General features: G+C 46.7%; 10 protein-coding genes across 10 annotated transcripts; 3 read left to right on the top strand and 7 right to left on the bottom strand.

Annotated features, from left to right (window-relative positions):
- Positions 1-3,855: 3,855 nt before the first annotated feature.
- Positions 3,856-4,475, top strand: C8R40DRAFT_1176794 (thioredoxin-like protein; the record flags this gene model as incomplete). Its single annotated transcript, XM_046232570.1, has 5 exons — positions 3,856-3,936; positions 4,006-4,121; positions 4,189-4,274; positions 4,346-4,363; positions 4,414-4,475. 5 exons carry the CDS (start codon positions 3,856-3,858, stop codon positions 4,473-4,475), a joined length of 363 nt encoding a protein of 120 aa, XP_046080393.1.
- A 90-nt stretch (positions 4,476-4,565) lies between these two features.
- On the bottom strand, positions 4,566-6,560 carry C8R40DRAFT_1176793 (uncharacterized protein; the record flags this gene model as incomplete). Its single annotated transcript, XM_046232569.1, has 2 exons — positions 4,566-5,553; positions 5,608-6,560. 2 exons carry the CDS (start codon positions 6,558-6,560, stop codon positions 4,566-4,568), a joined length of 1,941 nt encoding a protein of 646 aa, XP_046080392.1.
- Positions 6,561-6,961: 401 nt separating this feature from the next.
- C8R40DRAFT_744511 (major facilitator superfamily domain-containing protein) lies at positions 6,962-9,347 on the top strand. The gene is made up of 11 exons (XM_046236079.1): positions 6,962-7,286; positions 7,339-7,372; positions 7,426-7,552; positions 7,622-7,739; positions 7,801-7,932; positions 7,989-8,082; positions 8,136-8,477; positions 8,531-8,590; positions 8,642-8,705; positions 8,758-9,074; positions 9,127-9,347. The coding sequence occupies exons 1-11, from the start codon at positions 7,189-7,191 to the stop codon at positions 9,274-9,276; spliced, it is 1,536 nt and encodes a 511-aa protein (XP_046080391.1). The 5' UTR covers positions 6,962-7,188; the 3' UTR covers positions 9,277-9,347.
- A 71-nt stretch (positions 9,348-9,418) lies between these two features.
- On the bottom strand, positions 9,419-11,447 carry C8R40DRAFT_1059630 (endoglucanase; the record flags this gene model as incomplete). Its single annotated transcript, XM_046225280.1, has 15 exons — positions 9,419-9,753; positions 9,814-9,882; positions 9,938-9,955; positions 10,010-10,079; positions 10,135-10,184; positions 10,240-10,264; positions 10,318-10,343; positions 10,397-10,407; positions 10,475-10,523; positions 10,580-10,625; positions 10,687-10,806; positions 10,862-10,871; positions 10,933-11,167; positions 11,226-11,289; positions 11,352-11,447. The coding sequence occupies 15 exons, from the start codon at positions 11,445-11,447 to the stop codon at positions 9,419-9,421; spliced, it is 1,224 nt and encodes a 407-aa protein (XP_046080390.1).
- A 729-nt stretch (positions 11,448-12,176) lies between these two features.
- Positions 12,177-13,275, bottom strand: C8R40DRAFT_1059739 (uncharacterized protein; the record flags this gene model as incomplete). The annotated part of the gene is made up of 5 exons (XM_046225291.1): positions 12,177-12,682; positions 12,734-12,820; positions 12,874-12,922; positions 12,991-13,035; positions 13,093-13,275. 5 exons carry the CDS (start codon positions 13,273-13,275, stop codon positions 12,177-12,179), a joined length of 870 nt encoding a protein of 289 aa, XP_046080389.1.
- A 132-nt stretch (positions 13,276-13,407) lies between these two features.
- On the bottom strand, positions 13,408-16,137 carry C8R40DRAFT_1131102 (OPT oligopeptide transporter protein-domain-containing protein). The gene is made up of 12 exons (XM_046229201.1): positions 16,005-16,137; positions 15,798-15,944; positions 15,491-15,736; positions 15,403-15,436; positions 15,090-15,344; positions 14,928-15,036; positions 14,832-14,872; positions 14,652-14,776; positions 14,370-14,585; positions 14,175-14,315; positions 13,918-14,126; positions 13,408-13,860 (listed from the first exon to the last, which is right to left on the bottom strand). Exons 1-12 carry the CDS (start codon positions 16,034-16,036, stop codon positions 13,472-13,474), a joined length of 1,944 nt encoding a protein of 647 aa, XP_046080388.1. The 5' UTR covers positions 16,037-16,137; the 3' UTR covers positions 13,408-13,471.
- A 1,109-nt stretch (positions 16,138-17,246) lies between these two features.
- On the bottom strand, positions 17,247-18,308 carry C8R40DRAFT_1059748 (uncharacterized protein; the record flags this gene model as incomplete). Its single annotated transcript, XM_046225293.1, has 3 exons — positions 17,247-17,747; positions 17,799-17,988; positions 18,043-18,308. The coding sequence occupies 3 exons, from the start codon at positions 18,306-18,308 to the stop codon at positions 17,247-17,249; spliced, it is 957 nt and encodes a 318-aa protein (XP_046080387.1).
- Positions 18,309-18,676: 368 nt separating this feature from the next.
- Positions 18,677-19,267, bottom strand: C8R40DRAFT_1131098 (uncharacterized protein). The gene has a single exon (XM_046229200.1). It carries the CDS (start codon positions 19,199-19,201, stop codon positions 19,022-19,024), a length of 180 nt encoding a protein of 59 aa, XP_046080386.1. The 5' UTR covers positions 19,202-19,267; the 3' UTR covers positions 18,677-19,021.
- Positions 19,268-20,682: 1,415 nt separating this feature from the next.
- C8R40DRAFT_1059732 (protein kinase) lies at positions 20,683-23,656 on the top strand (the record flags this gene model as incomplete). The annotated part of the gene is made up of 4 exons (XM_046225289.1): positions 20,683-21,388; positions 21,800-22,179; positions 22,260-22,902; positions 22,962-23,656. The coding sequence occupies 4 exons, from the start codon at positions 20,683-20,685 to the stop codon at positions 23,654-23,656; spliced, it is 2,424 nt and encodes an 807-aa protein (XP_046080385.1).
- A 435-nt stretch (positions 23,657-24,091) lies between these two features.
- On the bottom strand, positions 24,092-24,727 carry C8R40DRAFT_745162 (uncharacterized protein). The gene is made up of 3 exons (XM_046236080.1): positions 24,609-24,727; positions 24,515-24,550; positions 24,092-24,458 (listed from the first exon to the last, which is right to left on the bottom strand). The coding sequence occupies exon 3, from the start codon at positions 24,453-24,455 to the stop codon at positions 24,273-24,275; it is 183 nt and encodes a 60-aa protein (XP_046080384.1). The 5' UTR covers positions 24,456-24,458; positions 24,515-24,550; positions 24,609-24,727; the 3' UTR covers positions 24,092-24,272.
- Positions 24,728-26,968: the final 2,241 nt, after the last annotated feature.

Below are 26,968 nucleotides of genomic sequence, written 5' to 3'. Positions count from 1 at the left end.
ATAATTGAGAAGAACAAGGTCAGAGAGAGGAACGAGCGAAGCACAAATCAATTTGATTGCATGCCGGCGGAGTATAAAATATTCGGCATACCCCAGATTAGATATCAACCCTCCGAAACCGTCACTGAGGTGAAAGCTTTTCGTTGGTCTCAATACCCAATGGGAGGAACGATGACGCGGAAAGCATGGCCCACGATGTTAAACTCAGTATAAACCTGATTTACTATAATCGTGACTCCATCATTCTTTATTATACAGTAATATCGACACCCTAATGGGATGAGGAATAATAACGAGTCTTGATACCGTGCAGACAGATCCCGATGAAAATAGACCTCTGCCAGAAAATGCACTCGCTCACAGCAGAAAATAAATCAAATATCTCAATACTGAATTATTGGAAAGTGAAAGGGAACGGCGGGGGAACATCCAAAACCAAGAGGCACTAAGACGTATGTTGTAAATGGTATTTCGAGGTAACGGAAGGTAGTTTAGGAGTGTAGACTCTACCTGGTAGCGTAGAGCTCGGAAGCATTCAAGTTGGCACTGAGTCAATGAAAGTTCCTTCTAGAACAATGCTCGCTGCATTGAACACCGGATGGAGAACCGTGACAAGCATTGAACTCGATTGAGCACCGATGGCAAGAGAAGACAAGAAGAAACCTGCACTTAAACAAAGCATAGACTGAGAGAGACTGAGAACGCACGAATACATCAGATACTGATACTTCCAGTGATACGCACTTTGAACCAAATCTAACCCCAATCATATTGTCATGCCTCGACCGTTAACCACAGCTCCCTTTCTCCCGTCTTCATGCCTGGTGACTACCAGGACAGCCCCAGTATCAGCCATACGCTCTCACAACCCGCACAGAACCACCTCCGTACCTCCCCAAAACATACCAGTTACCATCTTCAGATCCCTCGACACAAGTAACCCCTAAAACCTCCCCCGACACGCGTAAGAAGCCCTCCTACACCTACCCCATTAAGGTACTAATCTCGATTACATGCCTCATGGTCCCTGATGTTCCCTTGTTCACTTCCCATACCTATTTAAGTAGCTCCGTAACGTCCCCAAGCCCCAGCTTGGTATATTTTGAACACACACCCTTTTGCATAGGTCCAGTCCCTGTCCCTTTGTACCTGCTAACCATACGGATTTCTCTTTACTCTCTGTTTCTCTACCTCTGTTTCTCTCTACTTCTGTCTATTGTCTCTCTGATCGTCTATACGATCGAATATACGCTTTCACTTCAAGTCTAAGCCTTCTGAGTGAGTCCCCGAGCTCCCTCGAACATTACTAAAGCTCCCCACGCCTACCCGCTTGGTGAGCTACCCTTCCCCAAACCTCCCAGAGCTCCCTAGCTACTTCGTAAGCTTCGGGACCTCGATCTAGGTAACGTCGAAGCTACCCCTCACGTCGAACTATGTATTGCTTCTCCGTTACCACCTCCCACACTCGAGGACGACCATCCTCAAACCTAGTCCCCAGGGACCTACCCTCCCTGGCATATCCCTTCTCGGGAGCTTACACCCTCGAGACCCCGTTGCATAAACTACCTACTCGACTCTATATTGACGTTCTAGCGAGTACAACTCCTACTACGCAATATCTTACGGCCCCGCACTCGTCCTGAACCTCCCTACGCATTAGGGACCCCCCTGGACCTCCTAGGAACCCCTCAAGGGTCACCATCTCGTCGTTCCAACTACTACTAGGTCATTCCCGTCCTCGGTCGCGGTTCTCGTAGCTCCCTTCGAGCTCCAGCCTGCTCCTAGCACGCTACAACATAAACCTCCACATACCAAAACCTACCCTAAGACCTATTTTGGCCCAGGTCTTACACAAGTCCACATTGCAGGCATATCTGCTCTGTGGCCTATCTGGCTCTTGCTGGACTTGGGCAGCTAACCTGTTACATCTCCTGCAACAGGAAAGCCAAAACCCACGCTAGCAAGTTGTGAGCTTGCCACACCAACGGTCTCGGGTTTTGTGTTTCGGCTAGTAGGTGGTGGTATGGTATAGGTTGTGTTTGTTATATCTCGGTATCGGAGTTGTCAGAGTCTATGACCTCCTCCCTCCAATCAGCTTCCGGAGTCATTTCTTCCCCGGTTGGGCCATGGAACATGACTTCAAGTTCCTCCCTGATGCCCAGTGGTGTGTACATTGGTGCTTCAGCGATTGGGCGCTGTTTTCCTGTTTTAGTGAATGCCCCACTTTCTTCCAGGAACTCTGTGAGGGCCTCAATTCCTTCCTCCGTTCCAAGTATCTCTTTCAAGCAGATATCATCCAATGCTTTCCTGAGTATATGCTGAAAGTTGTCATATCAAGGGCAGGCACGTAATATGTGTTCGCAGGTCTGCAGATCTTCGCCACAAGGGCAGTTAATGTTCTCACCAGGTACAAACTGAGCATAGTACTCGCCTAGGAAGGCATGGCCTGTCCGACATTGTGTTAGTCATCCGAACACTTCCCTTGGTGTTTCCTTCAGCCGCTTTGTTGGTTTTAGGGAGGGTGGGAGCTGGTTGGCAATTGCGAAACGCCCATAGGTTGACCGTGATTCCCATTTCTTCTTCCATTCTCTCTCTGCCCGCACCTTATTTAACCGCAGAGCATTTGATCGTGACCTCCCCCACATTGCCTCATTTTTCTGTTCTGTTCCCATTTTGGCTAGGAAGTCAGCATGTTCATTGCCAATTATACCTATGTGGCTCGGCACCCATGCCACTTCAACTGAATGTAGTGGGTCAGAGTCCAGAAACTCCACTACTTTTTGGTAGAAGTTAGAGCAATACACTTGGCCTGGCTTGGGAGAGGTGTCGAATATTGAGTTGATGCTTGAAGCGCTATCTGTGAAGAATTGCCAGTGAGTGATAGAGTCATCTTGGGAGGACATATTTGCTGCAAGGCCCGCGGCATAGCTGAGTGCAACAATCACCCCATCATATGCTTCTGCATGAAAGCCCAGCCCAATGCTTCGGCTGAACATTTCTATATTATTCTGATAGGCCACTAGTCCCACACCTGCTCTCCATATACGGCGGATGGGTTTGTTCATCAGAGATCATCAGCCATATGCTCATCCTTGTTGTTGGGCTCGTGACCCTAGCCTGTATGATTGTCCTTTACAAGAGCTCTTTGTACTGCGAATTCTTCGTAGGACCCTGGAAGCTCCTGCCAAACCCCACCCGCCCAGGCGGCCTCAAGTACGCTACGATTTTGGCCTCAAGCAGGCCTCAAGTACGCTAATTCGGATAAGGAATGTCACGTGAAATCATAAAAATTGCTCTGAAAATACCGAATTTTCTTCCCCAAGCCTGGAATCATCTTTCTGTACGTTTTTTTGACTATTATCGCTGCATCCGGAGCTCTTCTGAGCTTCTTTGCCCAAACTCCGGTGCCAGAGCTCCACCTACATCCATTGGGCCACCAAGTCAACCAATAGATACCCAAAGTACACTATCTCGGACAGGGATTGAACCTTCTGAGGCCTAAAGTACACTAATTTCGGCCAAGGAAAATGGCAAAATTGGGTCCTAAAGTACGCTAATTCGGATGGGGTCTGGTAGGAGCTTCCGGGGTCCTTTCTTTGTCTTTTGCCTTTCTTTTCTTCTTGAGGGGATTGCCAACAGGGATGCGTCTGCTTTGGACCCGGACATGTATATGTTGGCCAAGTAAGCTTTCATAGACATTGTAGACCAGAAGGCTTAGTCTAAGTCAGTAGTAGATTGTGATAGCTGTGTTAGATATTAGGTGCGTTAAGGAGAGAGTACATCATCCCGTGATTTTTAGCACATCATGCGCGTCTAATTACTTCTGCTTCCAAAGCACCATCTTACATCTGGTCCATGTTTTCCCGCATATTTTCCCCTGCCTACCGTATGTTCACGGTATCTGCGACCTCATCCCCAAGCATGAAGCTCGTCGAGGTGTGTCTCACGAAGATCTCAACAATATGCCAGTACCTAACACTAAATTGTATCTTATCACCTGCTTAGTCTGCAATTTCGCACAACCAGATCACCGTCTTTTCGAAAACCACCTGTCCTTTTTGTACCGCGACAAAGAGACTGTTTTCTGACAAGTTTCCCGACGTACCAGTCAAAATATTAGAGTACGTAGCCCTTTACATCCTCGCTTTAAATCCTGGTTGAAGCTCGTTCTTGTCTCTTGCCAAACAGACTCGATCTATTAGAAGAAGGACCAGCAATCCAGGCTTATCTTGCTCAGAAAACGGGACAGCGCACAGTTCCTAATGTTTTTGTCAGTAAGTAACTCTGTCTTTTGCACAAGATGAGTTATTATGCTAAGTGTAATGGCTTCGTCAACGATATACAGACTCTCAGCACATCGGAGGTATGTTGGTTTTCCATGCTCAGCCTGGCATGCATCCTCACATCTATCAGGTAACGACACCACGCAAGCTGCGTACCATAATGGAAAACTTTCGACCATGCTTCAAACATGACCAATGTATACCACCATAACATTAGAGTCCATCATGAATACTAGAATTCAATAAGTACTACTACGTGCAGAACACCTTTATCATTAAACATCACATGTAGAAAGCACGCAAACCTGACATGCTGCTCCGTATAGGGTTCGTCTGTGATGCAGGGGTTGGGCTAAGTGGAGGCAGTATTATCTGGAATTGGGAAGGCTGCAATACGGCCAAAAGATCTCGAGTGGTCATTGATGGACCGTTGTGCATTTCTTGACTATCATTCTTGAGTTCGGCATGTTCACTTTCTACCTTTGACGTGGTGCGCAAAGCCCATTCATCGAATATGTAGTCACCAGCTTCATCTCGAGGATGACTCTGGACTTGTATTCCAGCAGAGACGTGAGGTTGCGGCGCATCAGAAAGATTTATCCCTTGTTCCGTCTTGCGAGAGCTAACAAGTCGTTCTCGACGAATTGATGGTTGGACATTGACTTTCTGGTGACGTTGACTTGCCGAGGTCGCTACACGAACAGTTTCGAGAAATTCGTCGAAGAACGATGAGAGCGGTTTGGCGGGCTTTTTTGACGAGTCGACACTGATAGTGTCAGGACGAGACGGAGTGTTGACAGAGTGAGATTTGGTACTTGTTGACGAGATTGGACTGGAAAAACTATTGGAACTAGAATGTTGAACTTCTCCGAGAGTATTGAAAGCGGAAGCCAGAGATGCAAGAAGGGGAACGGAAGTAGTAGGATTCAGAATGAGCGCAGGTAAATTTTGAAGAAGGGGTGAAACTTGAAGCTCTTCAATCAGCTTTGGTGAAGGGGGTATGGAAACATATGCAAGAGGAGCGACAGCAGCAGAGGGTTTGAGTTCACGATCTGGGTCAGTGTTAAATCCAATGTTATCAATTTCACTGGCCAGGTCAAGATGAGAGACTTGAGGCAGATGCGATGGCGAACTCGCTTGATTGGTGGATTTGATGACTGGCGTATCCTTGGTTAGCACATTGATCAAAGTCAGCGGAGGCGGTGATGTCTTCGTAGCGATACTGGTACCAATTACATGAGAGGTCAACTTCAAAGATTCCTTAGGAAGGCTGCAATCAATTCATATCAACTATTGTGAAGGTATAAGCGGATAGAGTACTGACCTAGAGACACGAGGAGTAATTTTGTTCTCGAGCAGTTCTGATTGCTCAATGGGAACCAACGTCAACGGCCGTCGTGAGCCATACCGCACTTCTGTATTTACTTTGGAACTAGAGGCCCTGATTTTCGCGTGCTTGAAAGCAGCCTCGTTTTTCTTCTCCTTTGATGGACGCGAGAAGGTACTAGTAGACCATCCTGTTAACGGCTTGAGTGTCGGGTTTAAGCTTGAAGGAGCCAACGTCTGCTTCTCTCGAACGGAAGCGAACGAAGCAGTACGAATAGAGGTTGTCCGATGAGGATCGACGAGAGTCCATGACGGGCGACGTTTGAGTTGAGACTCGGGAGTATGACGAAGAAAATCAGGTATTTCGAACTGAAGAGGCTTTCGAGTAGGTGGAGGTGCGCTTGGATCAGGTTCGATAAGGCTGTCCACAGGGTTTACACCGGACAACACAGCAGCTTGAAGCAAGCAATCTGCAAGAGGCCGTCGTCGCTTTCGTTTGACTCGAGAATGAACGTCAGTCTTGTCGGCAGGTGAATGGATGCGCATGGGATTATGTTTGAATGTCCCCTTGATCGGAGACGGTGACAGTGACTCTGAGGTTTCTTGCTCAGAGCCCGTATCAACGTCGTTTTTAGGCTGTTTTTGCCGTTGTTTTGCATATTTCCTAGGCCTCTTCACATCTCTCCTCTTATTAGACTCCGGATTTGGTCTCTTCTTATGTATGATAGTAGCAGGCTCCGGCTTTGTTTGACCGGTCGGAGTCGCGTCGATCCGGGGCAATTCTTCTTCAGTCTTTCGTTTTCTGTTTTGCGATGGAGTTAAATCGTTCGATGTATTTGTATACACGCCTGGAGTAGTTTGAGAAACAGCTGCGGCTGCAGCATTAGCAGCCACATGCGCTAAAACGGAGGGATAGAATCCAAGGCAGGGGTCTATCGCATCATGGCGCATCCGTCTTCGTTTGGTCTGTGATGGTAGAGTAACCTTGAATCAGACAAATGAGTATGGAATGAGGTCCTGATTGTAATTACGGTGCGTTCAAATCTGTTGCAATCCATGTCGTTCAAAGTATGAAGTATGGAGTAACGGAGATGATGGTACGAAAACAAGGTCGTTTGGAATCAAACCAGCATTTCACAGGATTTTAGGACCTCTTTTTACTCATCAAAAATAGCGCAGGGATTCCTAAATACTTCGAAAGTAGAGCATGGACCTATACGTTATATCTAGCCTTAAGTGCTATCGGAACTTCGGCGAAGGCTCGGGCAAAAGAGGGTCACGTCCTCTGCTATCTGATAATGTCGAAGGCATTTCCTTACTATCTGATAAGTTTAAGCGATTCAAATCGTTGAGACGATTACGATTTTGATCAGCTCTTAGTTCTTTCCGCCACCATCTATATATGCACAGATGAAGTGCTCCAAAAAAAAATAAGTATGAGAAATGATCTTAATGACCAATCGCAGCGTTGCCGAGGTGACTTATCTGGGTATCGTTTCGTTAAGAAGCGTCGAGTTGACTGGCCGGGCCCTCCTTTATCTACACCTTCAACTGCTCCCACTTTCACAGCTATTTCTTCATGTCTCGCTCACATAGTCAGTCAGAGGAGGAACCCTTGCTCACAGGAAATATTCAGAGCGTTGGCGGGTCTTCAAGTTCTAGACCTAGTCCCTACTGGTACGTTTATTGCTGGTTCGTGCCAGGATATCCTCTGAATATCCTCATCCAGGCTAGTCCCAGTTGTGATAGTCGCCTCAATGGCTGTAGGTCTTCTATGACTACGCCAAACGCTTCCTGAACTCATCTACTCTCTCAGCGGGGAGTCTCTATGGCCCCTCGGATCCAAGTATACAACGATATCGCTTGCAGGGCGTTGGGTATCGAATTGGACGCCTGTAAATCTTCCTCAGATGTACAAGGAAGAGCTGCAAGAATCCAGGCCTGTATGACTTATGCTTGACTGTGCTGCGGCTTTTTATATTTATGAAACGAATTTTTTAACTAATATCAAGCCATTACTACCGTCATGAGTGTGCTGAGCGCATTAGCAACGGGACCATGGAGCCGCTGGGGAGACTTTCATGGCCGCAAGCCCCTTCTCTTCTTCACACTTTCTGGCGCCTTCTCTATGTCAGCCATCATTTATATCCTATTCGCATCGCCCTCATCACTTTATTTGGCATATTGACAGGGAGCTAGTCTACCTCTTGGTTACTCGCGAGAACACACCTTTTTATAGCTACGCCGAACAGTTTATTATGGTCGGACCTGTATTGGATGGATTTGTCGGCGGGCTTTCAGCCTTCAACGGTGTTGTTCATGCGTGAGTGCACGTTTCCCAAACGCCGACTATGATCTCGATCGATATGTGTTGCTTAGGTATACGTCGGATTGCACAGCGCCTGGCTCTCGAGCGAAGATATTTTCTACTCTCCAAGGAATGGTCTTCGTAGGACTTGCCATCGGGCCTTGGGTGCGTATATTATGCTCCTAGCGCCATCGCGTCATTAATATCGAAGGCAACAGCTCGGTGGCTTGATTACTTCATCCACAGGTCCCGAACCTCTAAATCCCTATACTCTCTTCTACGTTAGCTCCACAATGAATGCGCTTTTACTTTGCTTCGTTGCTTTGGTCCTGCCTGAATCGATCGAAAAGAAGTACGAACCCTTGGAGGCCACTATCGGTTGGAGAAGGAAACCCCTAAAGGCATCCATAAAGTCGGGTCTTGCAGAGCTGCTCGCCGGGCTTCTTTCTCCTATCTCTATCTTCTTTCCTAGAATCATCACCAATTATGAAGGGTCCAGGAAGAGAGATTGGAACTTGTCATTTGCTGGAGGTGCATTGTTTTTGTACTTGATTTCCATTGTGAGTTGGCGTCTCTCGAACTCTAATTCTCGCTCACGAGGTGTCATTGTCAGGGAGTATTCTCAATCAAGTACTTGTATGCGAAACATATCTATTCGTGGACTTCAAATGAGGCACGCACCTAGTTTATGTTTATCATGATCGAACGTCTAAATTACCTGCAGTTGGGTTACTACATGTCGCTGTTATGGACTACTCGGGCAATCAACCTCTTGGTCGTCCTCCCTCGTGAGCTCACACTTCATCTCATCGTCAACAAACTCTAAACGAAAGGGAATAGTCATTGTAAACTATCTCAAACCTAAACACCGACCAACTGATCCGCTCTCTATTTGGTCTGAGTTACGCTTCGATAAACTTTTAGCTCAAGCTTCACTATTCGTCGATGCATCTGCAGACGCACTTGTCGCGATCGTGCCATCATCCTCACAGCCCGCCTTTGTTGCTTTCTCTACCCTATCATCCTTCACTTCTGGTGGAAACCCTACTCTGCATTCGCTCGGTGCTGTATGCTTGCACGCTAGCGGGCGTAGTTCCGAGGTGGGGTCCTTATTTGGAGCGTTAGCAGTCCTTTCTGCTATCGCCCACGTCATCTCAGTGAGTATTTCCAATGTAGATGATTTTACCTGGTGCTTAACAAGGTCTGCAGCCCACCCTATACGCTGTCACTTATGGAACGACTGTGGCTACGTTTCCCAAAGCGATTTTTGTCCTTGCTGCGTCTCTACTTGGTACTGCAGTTGTCTTGCTGGCTTTCATTCGTATCAGGAATCGTGTTACGTTGGCCACCCGTGTGTAGATCATATGCTTCGCAATGTGCCACAGACACTGTACATTGACCAGAATTCGACATGTACATTGTATTTTGTATGTTGTGGAACAGTGAAATATATAACTGCCTGATTGTAATCGAAAAAAGGACCCAAAAATTCACCGACAGGTTACAGGAAAGGCAGTAATGCTTGAGGAAGGATACTTGGAACAGCCGCACCAGCGGGGGGCTCAATAGATGTAAAGTAATCTGCCCACCAAGGTCCAGCCGCCCACCAGGAAAGCCCTATCCAGACACCGCCAGCCTCCTGCATAGAGCAAAGTGCTCCGAAGACGGCCTGAATGCAGTCGGTATTTGATCCAGCCCCGATCTCACCTAGGAATCCCTTAATGCCTGTAGATTGCAGCCACGAAGTTGCGTCAGCCAGACGGGATGCACCAATTGAGTTGGAAACACAGGTGCCGCTTGTTCCGGAACCGTCAGAATCAAGGTACTGGTGCATCTCTAGTGATAAGGAACGAAATCAATCGGTCATTTTTCAATGTCATAAATCAAAATACGAACCAATGGCTACGTTGTCATTGGGGTCTGTGAGTGCCTCGAATGCAGCAGCATTACCGCTTGTAATCCAAGCTGAAAATATATCATGTTAGTGCTTAATAATGACAGACTAACATTGAAAACTCACTCCAGGCTCCTGTCCATGCTGATTGAGGAGAAAATGAGTTTAGAATCAAGGATTGAATAATCCTGCGCTCACAGGTTCCTTCAACCAAAATGAGCTGCGAGGTCGCACCACTTGCTCTTACTCCGTTGACACCCGCTTGCATCTGAGTCGTACCAATATATGAGGGCAGATACAGATAGAAGTAGTAATGGGATCACCATTTCGTAGACAACTTGTGCAGTGGGTTGGTAGGGTTCGTTCATGAGATCTTCCGTATGTTTAAGCGCTATTTTCAATGAGCTTCAAATGTCGCGATAACTCACCGAAGATGACATGGTCATTATCTTTCTGTGGTGGATTAAGACCAAGTTTCCATTCGGATGATGTATGTAGAGACTTACAAATTTGCCAGCAAGGTTTGTCCAGACTATCAGGGTTTAGAATCAGTTCAAGCCCACATAAGCTTGATTGAGCACATACATGTCTGGAAACTAATTGGTGTACGATATATGTTGTCAGTATATCGGAACAATACATGTATGCAATGGTATAACTTACTCGGATGTACTGCTGAGGGTAGCTCCGTTGTATATTAAGTAGTTGTGAGCTATGACAAAGTAAGCGATCTGGCCTGACGCGGTGTATGCCAGCAGAAGTATTTACGTTCAATGGCAACGAAAGCTCCCTGGCTTGTTATCTCGGTGACGGTCTGAAAGTCAGACCGTGATCAATCAGAGAATTCACAAGAACAGGAAACTAAAACGACTTACAGCTGAAAGGTTGCCGAAGTAGTTGGGATCGAAAGGACCCGTTATACCCGTAGCAGGAGGGGTAAGCCTCTCCAGCAAGAAAGGAAGCCGGAAGAAATTGAATCCTTGTCCAACGAAATACTGTCCGAGCTGTTAGCAAGGACTGCAAGAAATAGACAGGAATAGGGGGAATTACATCAATTGAACTGTACAGAATTGCGATGAGTGAGTGAGTTGGGTGACCGGGAAATGTCATGACGATTTTACCTAGGTGCTGGCCAGGTGTAGTCGGTACCAAGTACACCTGGAATAACCGTGTTTCCGAATTCTGCACCAGATTCGTTTACGCCGAAGTAGGTGAACTTCGTCGTGGGACCGGAGCATGTTCCTGCTGCAGAGGAAGGGGCAGATCCTGAAGACGTAGACGTGGGCGTTGTGCTTCCGGTGGTTGAGCTGGCGGGTGCTGTGGTGGTGACGGCTCCAGGAAGACATTGTGAATAGTCTTGTAGACAAAACGACTCGGTCATGATTATAGGTATAGGAGGAAGATCACAACTTACATGCGTTTGATACCACACAACTAGAACCAGAAGCGCAGGTGGTCGATCCAGTCCAGCCAATGCCCTGGGGTATCACAATCCAAAATTAGCTCGAAATTGCAATCAAATGAGAAAAAGATTGTCTACTCCACACTGTCCCCAGATGGGTGACTGGCCTCGAACGGAGACGGATAGAACCACAGAGACAGCCAAAGAGACGAACTTCGCAGACAAGAATCTCATGGTTGGCAAATGCTGAATTCTAGGAGGTGAGGATGTATGCCCTTATAAACATGGGCTTGACAACAATATACATCCATTATCCGCTGTTTTGCCGAAAAGAAACCCATACCGACCATCACATGCGGTATTTATCGTATGCATTGGACCTGAAAGGTCGAGGTATATCCGATACGAGACCTTGGCTGACCCAGCTGAGGGAGTATGAATCGAATGGACCGTACAACGATAAAGACGGTCTCTATGATGTCGGAACGGCCTCTTCACGGGGAAATGTACTTGATATGTATCATTGAAAATATAGAGAATAGCTGGGACCAGACTAGGACGTCTTCGCGGCGCGGAGATGTATCGGTGGCTATAACTGTAACGGTCGGGAAATCTATTTTTTTATTTCCCGCAAACCAAATAAACCAGCTCTCTCTGATATTTGAAATTTCGATTAGGGCATTGTTTCCGAAAATCATCCCATACCGAGTTCACGAGAGAGGCATGAAAACGCTTGTGTACTATGTATACAGATGAGTTTGCTCTTTTCGGACAATTCTGCAACACCACAACCAAAAATGTAACAAAGGCTTCAAATTTTCACGTACAATCTGAGTCTGGGGATATGTATACAAGATATAGCAACCCATAAGATCGGGGACCTAATTTGGTACTAGCAGACAAGAAAGCAGATGAGATGTCTGTAGTCAAAGGATTGAATATAGACGTACTACATATTCCGAATCACCGAACATTGGAGCCTCCGAATCCGGTACTTCGTCTCACATTGCCCAAATTAGAAGACCCTTCTCCTCGATCTTCAGAGTTTGTTGAAGAAGACCAAGTACGACGAGTACCACCCCCACCGAAAAACGAAGTCGGTCGTCTACTTTGCTCCCAATCCCATTGCCTTCGCTGTCCACCACCAGCCTCGTTATTGCGGAAGAGGAATCGGTCAGCCAATCCACCAGCTACAGCACCAGTCCAAAACCCTGGCCTCCATGGTTCATTTTGAGTTTTGGAGTATGGAGGGGGAGAGTCTCTCCCTGTATTGTCGTCGTAATAACCTGGAAATCTGCCATTGCCTCCACCACCACCTGGTCTGGGTGGTGCTCCTGATTGGTTTCCACTACGCGAGGTACTGGAAGACGGCGCGTTGCGTGTGCTGAGGCAAGACCTGAGAAAACTGTAGCAGATGAATAAGAGAACGGAAACCCAAGCCATGGTGAATATAATATTTGCGATGTCTACTGCTTGTCTGTCTTTAGTTCGAATATATCACCAGGCATTGTGAGCCTTACCTTTCTTGCTTGAACTATGATGTGGATCTGAATGATTCCTCAAGTCCCTTGGGATTTCGACAAGTCTGTATTCCAGAGAACAAGAATCTGAACGTAATCAGATGAGGATTGCATAGTGGTAGCCACCCTGTGTTAGTTACCTTTGAGAACATAAGGATCTCCGGGTCCTGACCAGCCTTCACAGGAAACCTAAAGCAAGTGATCAGAGAAATTCATTGTATGACTACTGTATGATTAGACTTCAATGCGAAACATACCATGACTTTCCCAAAACGCAACGCCTCAGGCAAATCAGCCTCGCACTACACCGGATCCCATTTCATTGGAATTACTTTCTACCATCCGATGATACGGCGTACCTTCCAGTCGACATCCAATCCTGCTCCGCCAATGTTCTTACAACGCACGACCTCTGGTTGGTACGCTTTACAAGGGTTTCCGACGCACATCAGCTGGGGAATGGGACTAGTTCGTCGTGCATTCGTGAGATCGTCTTTGTAAAAGGTCAGAGCCTTGATGCCTGCTAGTGCGACGCGAGACATGTTTATTAGATGAACGATGAGAGCAAGAGATATTTGAGGCTAATTTGAGGGATATGACATTCAGTGAGGGATATCATGGAGGGCATCAAAAAGGTAAGCGCGCAGACACGTAGCAAGTCTGCGGAACACGTTTGCAAATAATGTGTTCATTACAATGTACATAGTGTTCCATCCATAGCTATCAAGTAAAGTAAATCTATACTGAGCAACCCCCACAAACCCCGCTCTGTCCACATCCCCAACAACTCGCGACACCAACGCCGCATGTCTTCAGTATCAGTGATATAACACTTGTCACCCCCTCACCAAGTACAAACCCGCTGGCGATTACTATAAGCCGAATGTCCCCTCCGCTCCTGGCATATCTTGTACGGAAGATGTATTCAAGAATACCCCCAATAAGACGAGCGATAGAGAAGGAAGGCGTATTCAAGAAGCCGATTGCAAAAGCCACGCCTGAAGGTACCCACTTTGCCCACCATACCTGTTTGTTGGCGGCGTAAAACTTGACTGCAGCAATAAGCGCAAAGATGATAGCGAAGCCAACCATGAAAACATCACTCTTTTCTGGCAACTGACCATCACCTGGTGAATCCCGTCAGTTTGATAATAATGAGGAGTCCTCAATGGTATACAACTCACGCAAAAGCCTCGCAAAACTTAGCCATACATATGCCGTAGGGGCAGGAAAAGATGGTCCGGGGATGGGGTATACTCGGGTGTAAAGGGAATAGGCAGTGGTTGTGACAAATATTGATACAACGGACCCAATAAGTTGTCCGTAAAACTGAGCTCGAGGGGATGCCCCGCACAAATGGCCAGTTTTCAGGTCTTGCATTAGATCTCCAGCCCTGGAAGCACTGTTATGACAATTTAATAGAACCTAGGAAGTATCTTACTGTTGCGCGCCAGCTTCTGCTACACCTCCTGCGATAATGTTTGCTACAATATTGCCAGGCTGGATCCAGGCGAAAAACAACTGTGAGATCTTTCCTAATCCTGATACGGGGTTAATATCTGTTTCTCCCAACGCGCGAACACTATTTCTGATATGAGACCAACGGATATGGCATTGACAATGATGAACAGCTTACGCGAGAACGCTGAGAAGACCTCCTATGACATACCCAGCGAACGTTGCAGCTGGCTTGATTCCTTCATGCCCGAAGACAATCCAAACCAAGACTATACCAACCAACACACTTGCGCACCAGCCGACAATTACCCATCGACCAGGTACAAGACGATCTGCGCTTTCTATTTCGCCGTCATTCTTTCCCTCTATTTGCGATGAAGACCCATACTTCATTCTGCGGAACGCGTCCACGATAAACTCCCATGCCACAGGTAGCAATGAGACAAGACTGTCAGCGCACATGATGGCCAATGAAACCCAAAGGATCCAGCCTCTTGATCCTGAAGTCATATCACCGACAGGACCAGGAGCCCATCCGGAAAACTTGGCTATTGGAGAAAGAATTCCCCATCCAACAAGCATCCCCTGCGCAAAAGAAGTAGGAACGGGCTACAATAAGAATTATGAAGAGGTTACTGACCATGTTCATGCTAAGCGTAGTCGGAAATCCCATGATAATTCCTATTGCTCAACGCGTCGTCAGTGTAAATCGATAGAATACGATTGCGCACTGTACCTTGGCCTACATACGAAAGACTAGGGGTGAATGACCACGCCCACTCTCGAGCAAGATAGTTTCCAAAAAGAGGAATAGCAAAGATGACGGGGAAGAAGTACGCAGCTAGCTGGAGACGATTAGAGGTACGGTATTCCAAGGGAAACTCTGCTGATCACATACCGTCAGTAGACTAGAGATGACAAAGCTCCACAAGAGCTCATGCCAACCCGCGGTAGGGGTATTTTCTGGGTGCCTAAGCGGCGTAGTCTCTCGGACGGGTCGAACGTCTGTCTCTTCATCGAATTCTTGATCCTCAACTGATTGATACCCGTTTCGTCGCCGCAAACTGGTGTCGGGAGGTGGAAGTTTGTGAAGAACGGATATTAATTGCGCTGTAGCTGTTCCGGAGGGAAACGCAAGCTCTTCTTCAATAATCTACATGTAAGATGCCATTGTAACAGTGAATCATCTGCTATAGACAATTGGCACATACTACTTGCTTGCGAATGGGAGGTGACAGAAAGACACTAGAGTGAAAGTTCAGTCATGGCGTGTACGCCACACATACACAGAGTACTCACCCAAAGAACGCAACTGCACACGACCATCCAATTCCTGCAACCCACGTCAAATGAATCGGAGGTGACCCATCTCGCTCTTCGTCGATTAAACCCAGGGCCGGGATGATTCCGACGAATCCAGCTGCTAGAGGCATTGTTCCTGTAGCTGTCGCAGTCGTCTGGACCAATATGATTTCTTGAGGAGTTAGCGGAATAGGTAGCATTTTGCTGACGAGAAATCCTATCAAAGCAGATTGAAGAGACATCCTATCAAATGCAAAGTTTAAGCATCGTTTGAATAAGGGAATCAAGTATGGCATGTACACACATGCTAATGAACCCAGTTTGTAGACCAAAGTATAGATTGGTAAAGCATAGAAGACATCCGATCAACAAGCCAATGATTATTGCGGGGAATGAAAATTCGACAAGAGCTGAATCTCGAGAAGAGGGTAGCCATTTAATCTTGTGCTCTCTGAAATCATTTGCAATTCAGTGCCGTTATCGCGTTCAAGATTTCAAAGTATGTGCTCACTGTATCCAATGCCTGAGGCTTGAGGGTATCATGGCGATGAGAGAGCCTCGTAGACCGGCCACGAGTCTTTAAGTGGGTACTTGGCGGAATCGGAAGTGAGAAGCCGACTAAACGCGTGCTGAATAAGCGCCAAATCTCAAGCTCTTTTACCTGTTCTTAAGATATTCAAATCACCAGAGCCAAAGGGGCACTCTCTGGTTCTCGGACTTCGCAATTTCTCAGATGTCGCAGTGATATAAACAAGCGAACACCTCCCTACAAACCTTTCTAATTCATCTCTACTCACACTTCAGTCAGTCACATAATGGCCGCCTCGTCTACATTGTCCCTGGAAGAATCGACAAAGCTGTTTTCCAACTTCGACACCGAACATTCAACAAGGTTGATCTCGATAATGTTGAGAAAGTAAGTGGTCAACGCCCTAGTTGGTTATCATTCCATCTCAAATTTTCAGATGGGGCCCGCAGCTCCTTACCCGCCTTCATATAACGATTTCTGTGATGTCTCACTCATCAAAATTACAGAAGATTCTTTCGCTGCGAACGGTCCATACAAGCGCTACCAACGTTTTACTTCAGTTTAAGATCTTTGTCCTGCTCAGCGTGTTAGGACAACTTCATGTATGGCCATGGGGTATTCGACGTCGGGAAAAATCGATCCACTCAAAGGCTTCTTCGGCCTTCCCGATTCTGCTGTCCCGGCTGGTGATCGCGAGTGTGAACAAGAAGAAGTTCCTTACTTTGTGAAGGAGTACTGTGTTCAAGAGGAGCTGCTTGAAGCGGCTGGTACGGCAGGTGCTGTACTTCACACTCGAGATTCTGTAGGTATGCTCGTAGGGTATTTTCGTTGCACAGGTATCAGCTTGTGGATTATGCTTCCCCTGATAGTTTGCTGAACAGAGTTGAAACCGACTGCGGAGTGAACTTGGATGTCCTTCGATGATGATTAGTGAAACGCTGCAGATCCTCATGATTTAGAACATTTCAGTATCGTTGTTCACAATAATTTGGCTTTGTACAAAGGCCTATCCAAATGTTCCCATATTCAGGAACTTGCAGTGTTGACGTTGCTTGCTACATGAACAATTCCATCGGCGTAAATTATTCGTTGGTAAATGTTTGTGTTACAAAATATGCTACATAGATCCTACGGAGGGAAGTGTCTTTCCATATACATGTGAAAAGTAAATGCTGCAGAACGCGAATCTCGTGGAATGGCTGAGTAGACACAGAAAGAGCCATTTCACATTCCATCCATAGCCTTCTCCTCTAAATCTTTCAACTCTGACCATGATGGTAATTCAAAAATCAGCGGCAGCTTTGCCCAGATCTCGCGCTGCGTTGCTTCGGTATCTAACTTTGATTGTGTGAAACAAGCCAGACACAGATCACCCTCCAATGCATCCCAATTCTCATCAAGATAGTCTAGCGGATCGGCTATATTCCACGACGAAGCATGGTTAAGCCACTTCCTGAGCTGCTCCACACAATCCGCTGGTGAAGAGCAATCTGTATGGGGAGTTGAACGGAGGCATCGAAATGACAGATTGGTTTGGAGGTGCACAAGTTCTGCCCTGCCCACGAGAACTTTCCGTCTATCATCTTCGTTGAGAGTGAGATGTCGTGTTCTGAAAGTAACTCCGTCGATGATTTGAGAAACATTATAGGAGCAGAGGCAGTACAGAACAGCGGGAAGAGCCCAATCTAATTCAAACTCTCGTACCAGTGGAAGGATGGCAAATGGCTGGGGCGTTCGATAAGTAACCCAATGCGATGAAGTCATGTAGACTCTTACCGAATTGTCAATAGGAGGGATACTTCGATGAGTATCACGACGCTTCCATGCTCGTAACGTACTCGGATATGTGGTTTGAACATGAAGCAGTGCACGTCTACGCAGGAATTGTACGTCGTATTTGCTGCTTAACCTTAGTATCGCACCAACGATGCTGAGGTCAGTTGTTGATGGAGGTGGCTCAAAGAATCTGCGCAAAGAACGAGTAAGTGTATGTATTCAACTAAATACAGGCAGCACATACTCTGGATCCAATATGGCTTTCAGAAACCAGGTCAACTCCTCCGTCGAGTCATATAGTCGTACAGTTGGAACATCTTTATGATCGTTTGGTTGCGGGAAAGTGAACATATCACGAAAGACGCTACTCTTGCGAACTAACAGGCCGCTGTATACTTTGAATAAAGAATTCTCGGTTTCGAGTATTAGATTGCCGTCCGAGAACCAGAGGTCTGATACGATTTGTGGAGACTTCGTAGAAGTGGTGAATGGAGTTGACGAAGTGTCCATGGTTGTTGTATAGAAAGAAAGAGAAAGTAAAGACGAATAAGCCTACGTGAACACCCTGTCTGAGGTTGTATATACCTTAAAGGTGTTTATTATTTCCTTTTCCAGCGACTCCGAGTCGATTTTGAGCACGTGTGTCAGTATGTACCGCCCATTCTGTTCCGAACTTCGATAACTACAGATATACAGTGTTTGGCAGACTTCAAACTTGGGCACGCATCTGACGCTTTATCCTTCACTTGTACAAACAAAAGTGAAAGGGGGGTGGAGAGGGGTGGAGTCAGCGAGTTACTGTACGAGGACTAGAGTAGACTAGAGTAGCGATGACTCTCCTGATTTGTTCAAGCATGGAAATTAATTTTGCCAACAGATGAAGCAGTGATCATAATATTATGAATACAGTATTTCCAAAATTCCGATTATAGGTATGCTAAATGGGGTCATACAAAGCAAATCATGAGAGAAAGCATAGAGCTAAGAGAAATGATAGAATGAAAGATGTTCAACGTCACTCTTTCCTATCTGACCAGCGAGTCTCAAGGGGTTCGTCCTCGAAAGTAGACATGATTGTCCTGAACGTGTGATATGTAACATGTCTGTCGAGGATAAAGTATTCCAATCAAATTTTTGAGGTGCAGAACTCATTGAAGCAAGCAGTTTAGATGCAACCACGTTCGGAAGTGAGTGAAGTACGCTAAGGTTGAATGGGAAGATGCTCAGGGGGGATGTGGTAAGGAAGGAGTTCTTACAAAGACTTCTTCATCAGTCCCGCTGAACCATTTCGAGTACGCTCGTGCTTCCGCAGTGGGAAGTCCGGGTTTCTTGTAGCGACAGGCAAGGCAGAGCATGATATAAAACAATGACTCTAAGTCATGGGGCTCGTCCAGGTTGGGCATAACAGATCGCGAGACATGAAAGGCCGGGTACCAGTACGCTGGTTCGACGTTGGGCCCTTGTCCATATCGGCGACATGGGATGAAAGGTTGGAATCATTCAAAACTCCATATATCTTGTCATCCTTGCGTCTGAACATGATGTTGCCGGAGCTGAGGTCGCGATGCAGAATTCCAACACATTCATAGAGCCATTGATGAACTAGAAGCAGAAGGATAACATCATAAAGTGAACAAACAGAGAGATGAATGACAGTGCACTTTGAAGACTTTTGAAGAACATCGTAAAACACTTGCGCAAACTCCTTCCGGTCCTCTAACTCCGAAAGTGGATATTGCAGGTTCCTGTATATGTATCTCAAGCTATATTCTGCGAAATTTGAGGGTCAAAGATCAAACTTACGATCACACCTGCAAAGTTGGGGTTGAGCGGAAATCTGCAGAGAGGGAAGGGAGGTGCAGAATGAAAAATAACAGAAAAAAGACTCACCGATTAAATACATCTGCACTCAGAGAGCTCCTGATTATATTCCCTACATAATCATGCATATGTAGTCAGTTCGGGACTAATGACTTTGAATGATACGCATTTCAACGCGTACCTAAATGTGGTACATTATTACAATAAGGCAAGGCAGACGTAATCAAAATATTTGTTTCGTCTTCTTTGGGTAAACGAACATCGTCAGATTATGCAAGATAGAAATTCGGAGAAATGGAAAAGATCAGAGAGGAAAAGCAATACATCGCAGGGTGTCCTGGTAGAGGAATAACTTGTAGAATACCGTCCGCTGACCGTATTTTCTGAGACATGAAAAGGCCTTGTGAAGGTTAGAGCAAATGAATCAACGGGGAGGTTACAGTCAACGCTTCAGCGTTATCGATTGATTATGACTTCGTGGTGAGCGCTTGAGTAATGTCATTGGCACTCAAATCGACGCGATTAGGCTCAGGTCCGCAAGCTGCTCTGCATACAACGTTGGTATCTATCTTGATACGCGACCAAGAATTTGCTCCATCCTTTCCCAGCAATAATAATATGACCATCAATAGAAAGAAGTGAACGGGCACTCAGGGAGCAAGTCTGGATTACCTTGAGACAAGTATTCCTTCGATAGACATTGGAATCCTATATGAAACAACACGTCGTTGTAGAGACAGAATGTATAATGCGTCCAGACATGGATAGCATGGTGAACGCAGGTTGGTCAAAAGGAAGGATGTAGGTAGATTGACCTACACTTTCCCATTGAGGAAGAAAGTTGAGGTGATCTGATGCCCCCGGAGTACATACAAGGAAGAATGCGGACAATGACAGACTTACCAAACATGGAATCGAAGAACAATAGATGAAGAGCTTTGCCACTACTTTGATATCATGTGATCGTTACATCGCAGCCACTTAAGTGCGTCTCGACAGTAGTCCAAGCATTTTCCACTGTCAAACTCACTCCTACACCACCATAAACATTTCCCACTGAATCATGGAAGCTTCACCACAGAATAACCTCTTAGCCCAAGCTCCCCTTACTCACACTCCTAAACAGAAACAGGCCGGTGGTCCACCAGTTGTCAAGAACACTCCTGGGAGTCACAACTATACCGCTCATGCCAAAGACAAGGTTCCCCAGCGCGCCTCTGTTCTCAACAAGTTTCTCCAAGATGATATCAGCGATAGAGCCGTATTATCTCTCGACGACTTTGCAACCTTGATCCTCGATCTTCCTCCAGATTGGAGAATCAAGGAAGATTTTAGCCTGCTGCCGGAAAGCGAAGTCGTGAGGGAGACTTTTGAGGCATACCTGACAGCTGCAATAGGGGCGACGGAGGGCGAAGGAAAGGGGAAGAAGAAGGGAAAGGCTGCTGCAGTGCGCGAGAAGGAACTGTACCAGCCCCTTGCGAATCTATTGAATAGTTTGAGAGACGGAAAAGGACGGCATATGAAAAAGGACATTGATGAGAAGATTTTCTATGTGCAGGATCCTCGTCCGCTTCTGGGATCACTATTGGAGAGGAAGCCAGACCTAGGTGCAATTTACATTCAGCTATTAGAACTCACCAAGAACGCAAAACTGTCCAAATACCTCGGGAAAAACAAAATCGCCGGCGTTTTTTGGGGACTGCTACTATTCTTCGTGGAAGTCAAGCACGAGAAAGGACGTTTCATAGGCCTGAACATAACCAAAGAAGGTACGCATGCAGAAGTGTGTTCCTTCCCATAAATATTGACATACATTCAGAGACTGGAACGCCCAAGGATGTTTCATCCGGATCATTTATATCCAAAACATCGAAGCATGAATCAACTCAGGCTTCGAAAACAGCACCAGGCTCTTCACAGCTGAATCCCTCAAATTCCAGATCCATTAAACGGCCGAGACCAGTTGAAGAACTCGGAACAGATAGTACGTGGGCCATTGCTTACTATGTAAAGGTTTGTCGCTGAAATAAATCCACAGTATTCCGAGTAACCAAGAGGGTCAAATCTCATTCAACCGCCCAGTCGGAGTCACTAACATTGAGAAGATCCCAAAGATTAGCGAGGAGCACAGGTGAGACAATATTCCCGATAAAAAGGCCATCGCTGAAGCGCGCCTCCAGGTTCTTCGTACCGCGTTCAATCGGGGCCCTTGCCGTCCATCAGACATTCGGGATCTGCTTCTACGCCTCCCGCTTCAGCAACTACCAGTTTTGGAGACGAAAATAGGCCTCGGGTAACCATTCACCAGAGCGGGGGCAAAGAAAAGTTGTTGGAAGTGGGCTCATCGCAGGAGTATGCACTGAGAGCGGAAGAAGAGCTGAAAGAAGAAAGATTGTTGACTCCGACGCAAGGGCAGCACCGTACAAGAATACAATGCGCGAGCTATGCGAAGGAGATGCTTTCGAATGGGTTTATTCGGAACCACGCTATTGGAATCCTAGCGGACGATGACGGGTTCCGTTTTCATTATTATGATCGTTCTAAGGTTGTTGAAAGCGAGGTAAGTTTGTCGCGGCCCGACCCGGCCTTTTTGATTATTTTCTCACAATCACAACTTAACCTTTTACATCCACATCCCAGGCCTTCAACATTTTAGACGACGAGTGGAAGAAACTCTTCATGGCTATGGTCTGCCAGCTGAATAAGCTGTCTTCAGAGAAGCTTGGATTTATCCCAAATCTACATTTGGATAAATACGATCACCTTCGGGACCCAGAACAGTTTTCACAACAGTTTGCAAACGATCCGCAAGGCCTGGTTGGTGCCCACTATTCTTTCAAAGGATCTGACGGCGTTGTGCATATAGTCGTCATAGAACAAGTTCTCTATCGTGCCGAGGGCATCATTGGTCGATGCTCGGTCGTCGTCGAGGTGACATGTATCTGTCAGGACTCTGGTTGCAAATGGAATGGGGAAAGGAAGATCATGAAGATCAGCTTTCCAAGTAAATCTCGACCCTCAGAAGAAGGACTTATATATGATGCTCGATCTAAGGCAGAATCGTCTAGCGAGCACTGGGCGCTCAACCATCTTCCGAAAGTTATCGACTCCATCACGTTACCCTACCATGAAAAGGAAACGGTTCAAGGTCGCTTGAAGACGCATCTGAAAGACAAGTACGAGGAACGAGTAATGCGTGTCACAATTTTGGAGAAACTACAGCCACTTTCGGAGTTAGAGGACCCGAGGGAGTTCGCGCAAGTGTTTTACGATGTTCTTCAAAGTGCGCTGTTATCCACCTCTCTGCTTGTTCACTCTATAATGATATCCTTCTGCTTCTAGTTCATCAATGGCTTTATGAATGTGTTGGAATTCTGCATCGCGACCTCAGCTCCGGCAACATCATGTTCAGACGCAAGGATGACAAGATTTATGGAGTGTTGAATGATTTCGACCTTTCATCCCGTGTCGCCGATATGGACAAGGGCCCAACGTCGAACCAGCGTACTGGTACCCGGCCTTTCATGTCTCGCGATCTGTTATGCCCAACTTGGAATGGCGGCCATCTCTACCGCCATGATTTAGAGTCATTGTTTTATATCATACTCTGTCTCGCCTGCCGCTACGAGAGACCAAATGTGCCTGTTCCTGAACCACGACCTTATGCCTCTTGGTTTCGTGGAACGGACCAGGACGTCTTCAACGACAAATCCACTTTCCTTTCCGAATTTCTTCCTGGAGGGCTACCCGTTCAACCTTATTTCACTCACTTCAGGACATGGCTGCATCTTATCTACCGTTTCGTCTCCGCCGGATATAAAGCGCGACCGTCCCTCGAAGTTGAGTCTGAAATCGCAAATTATGACCCGGCCACCCTGCTTGCTTTGAGGGACTCCTTGCAGGATCCTGAACTCGAAGAGTTTGATTGGAGTACCCTCAATGGACGCGTTACATACCTCACATTCAGAAGGATTATGTCTTCCTTCCAAGCTCAACCTCTCGAAACTCGTTGGTTAAGTGGGAATCTACGCCAGTAACTCATTTATATCACGTCTTGTATAACCCTGTGTAGCATATCTAATTTTGGAACTTCAGAAACATGTATCCATATACTTACTACATCTTCCTTCAACGATTCATCACTTCGATACTACTTTGTCAATGTACAATGATCGCTGTAACTAATCAAACAAAACCAATTATATATAGCAAAGGGGATACTACGTCTGTAAATCCTGGTACACCAAGCATTACCATCTCCTTTCTTTTGGAAACCACCCTACTAGTATAGACTAGTATGCACAATCTAAGGACAACGACATAATACATTACGCACGGTCGTATACGGTTACATGACCCTCAATGTCCCATCAAGTCCCATCACCATCGCTCAAGTGCCTCCCCTTCCCTTTCCTCGGCGAATATCTTGTCATCTCGTCAAATTCAGCATGTTTCCGGTGGATAAAAGAATCATAGAGGAGCAACATATCATTATCGCGACCAATAGTACAACCCCAATTTAGTACTAATCGAAGAGACAAATTGGCATCTCTTCATCAAACACCTCTACCTCTCCTTCCTCCTGCGTACCATTAATTGCATTACTTGCTGCAAAAGCAGCGCCAGCACCTCCTGCTCCAGAAGCAACCCAACTCAACTTAGTGGAGACCTCAGCAATGAGTTCTTGAAGATCTTTCCCTTGAACCCCGGAAAGGGGTCGTGCTCTGCCTCGATGCCAACCACGGAGAGGAGCTGCTTGATTTCGGAGGCGGAAGGGGAGGAGTTTCCACCCAACTGAAGGAGGAGATAGGCTGCGATGTAACGCATTTCTAGCATGGTCTATTTGGCTCCTTATGGAGGGAGTTAGGATGTAAGGATCAGGGAGATCACTCAACTTGAATGAATCAAAAAAAATACACCTGAGACTTATCCTTTAGATGCTACACAGGTCAATCCTTATATACTGATTGCTACAGTTCAAAGACTGACTTCTACTACCGAGTCATGCGAAGTCGATACCAATACTAAGTTGTTCGCTAGAGTGTTTCTTGACTCAATCTCCCGGATCCGTTGGCAGAGGTTGGCAAGTTGTTCCCTGCTGCTTCACGGCAGGCCAAAGGTTACATATATTATCAATATGTATACCTCCCAGGACAATTCTCGTTCGTGGATGAGTGACAACTCCTCGAAAGCAGAAGGTGAAGGTTCCACTGCTGAACATCATCGAAATTGAACGCGAAAACAGGATAAGAGGTTGTAGGAATGAATCAGAATGTTTCCATAAAGTTTCTGGAGCAGGATTGATCAAGGATATGTGACGATAACTGCAAAGTACTAACACACTGAGATTCCTGGCTTGACCGGATGCAAGTGACGGATTGAATAGCAGATGTCATGTAAGCGTTAACGAGCGCTGAACACTTTTGAGATAGATAGATAGATTGATACTCGGCTCCGTCCCTAGAGACGGGGTCCCGCATCGGAACAGCCGGTTACAGTACATGAACAATAGCGAGCTCAGTCCGCAGAGGGAAGGGTAGACTACTGCTGATGTACCGCATACGAGTAAGAATAATGTACGAGAAAGAGCGAGTGCGAGAGATTGAGAGTGCAAGAGATGTGAGAGTGCAAGAGAAATAGATGAGTAAGAGTAAACGGAAGAGTACGAGCGACAAGAAGAGATACGAAATGGTACGAGCGATGAAGATACGACGACGCAAGAGAGCACGAAAGGGACGCAAGAGAGTACGAAAGGGACGCAAGAGAGTACGAAAGGAGAAGTTGAAGGGATTGGAGGAAAATCGTGTCGAGAGTGAAGTGGAACACAAGGAAGAAGAGAGAGGAAGAATGCCATTGCCTTGACAAGAAAGAGAGGAAAGGGTAGATGATGAACGATGATTGTCTAACCTTCGTCTTCCTCGCACTCCTCTTCACAGGCCATGTGAAGTTGGTGTAGTGAATTCCAATGCACGACAGTAGCGTGGATGAAACGTGCTGTGCGAGTGATGAACGTGGTGTTGAAGATGAAGAGTTTGAGGTAATGAAGAGCCTCGGCATTAGAAAATTGTCGGCTTCGGGGAAGAGGGATGAATGGTGATATGTCGAGGAGGAAGGCGGTTCGTAGGTCAGTGGTGGTATCGTCAGCTACACATTGAAGGAGGATATGCTGGGGAGATTCTGGATGAAATGGTGATTGGCATGACCGACATCCCTTTGTGTGTTGTTCTGCCTCAGATATGGGGTCCGTTCTCGCCGGAGAAGCGCGGAATGTGAGAGGGACCATGTCACCACATATTAATCTGGTGAGAGTCCGCCGATGGTCATGATTTTGGATTAGTATGAGGTAGTGGCGCAGCGTTCGAGCGATGTACTTGGCTGGTCCTTCTTTCTGTGGTTCCCGGCGGTTGTGTAGCAATGCTAAGCGATGGCTGTTGTCAACTTCTGACTGGAGGTGGGCGTCCGACTCGTGAGAGATAGATTTGATTAGTTGGAGAACGGATTGCTCCGAGAGCTGAGCCAGTGGGGGAAGGGAGAGTGTTGAGGATGGAAGGTGGGTGATGGCCCAATCGAGGTCCGAGAGCCAACATTTCCTGCCCTGAGTTCGAAGATTGTTGTTTTCCTGGAGCGCGAGATAGGCGTAATGGTCAGGTGGGAGTTTCAGAAGGTAAATGAGGTATCGGAGAGCAAGAATAACTCGACGAATGCGGATGGGCATGATGCCAGTCTCAGTGAAGAGAGGAGCGACCATAGAGCGACGAGAGAGACCTAGCATCCGCCGGAGGAAGAGAAGCTGCACCTGTTCGAGCATGGACAGTAAGTGTTTGTCGGTGTCAATCGCGATTTCACAGCCATTGATGAGGTGACAGTCAATGAGTGCCGAGTAGAGTTGCTTTGCAATCAGCGGGTCAAGACGACGGTGTCCAATGATGAGGTCGCAGCCAGCGATGCCGCCAGCAGCAGTGATTGCAGAGTCACGCTTCACCGTATAATGCGCAGCAAATAGATGTCGGTGTGTGGATTGGAGGTGGAGTCCGACATAGCGTACAGAGTCTCGGTAGGATAGTACTTCGCCTGCAAGGTATAAGGTGGGCAGGGGTGAGGGTAGGCGGCCGAAGACCATAACCCAGGATTTCCCAGCACTGATGGAGAGGTTGTTTGTATGGCAGTAAGTTTCGAAGGCCTTGAGATGGGACTGCAAGCCATGTGAAGAGCGTGAGATCAGGGCAATGTCATCAGCGTGTTCGAGATGAGATATGACAATGCCGAGTAGGTCGAGGTCATTGGGGTCGTGGATGAGATTGAAGGTGGACAAGAAGATGTTCCAGAGAGTTGGAGAGGAGGGGTCGCCC

Source organism: Lentinula edodes, assembly GCF_021015755.1.
Source record: "Lentinula edodes strain Le(Bin) 0899 ss11 chromosome Unknown C8R40scaffold_56, whole genome shotgun sequence".
NCBI lineage: Eukaryota > Fungi > Basidiomycota > Agaricomycetes > Agaricales > Omphalotaceae > Lentinula > Lentinula edodes.
This window is presented reverse-complemented; position numbering and strand designations above follow the sequence as displayed.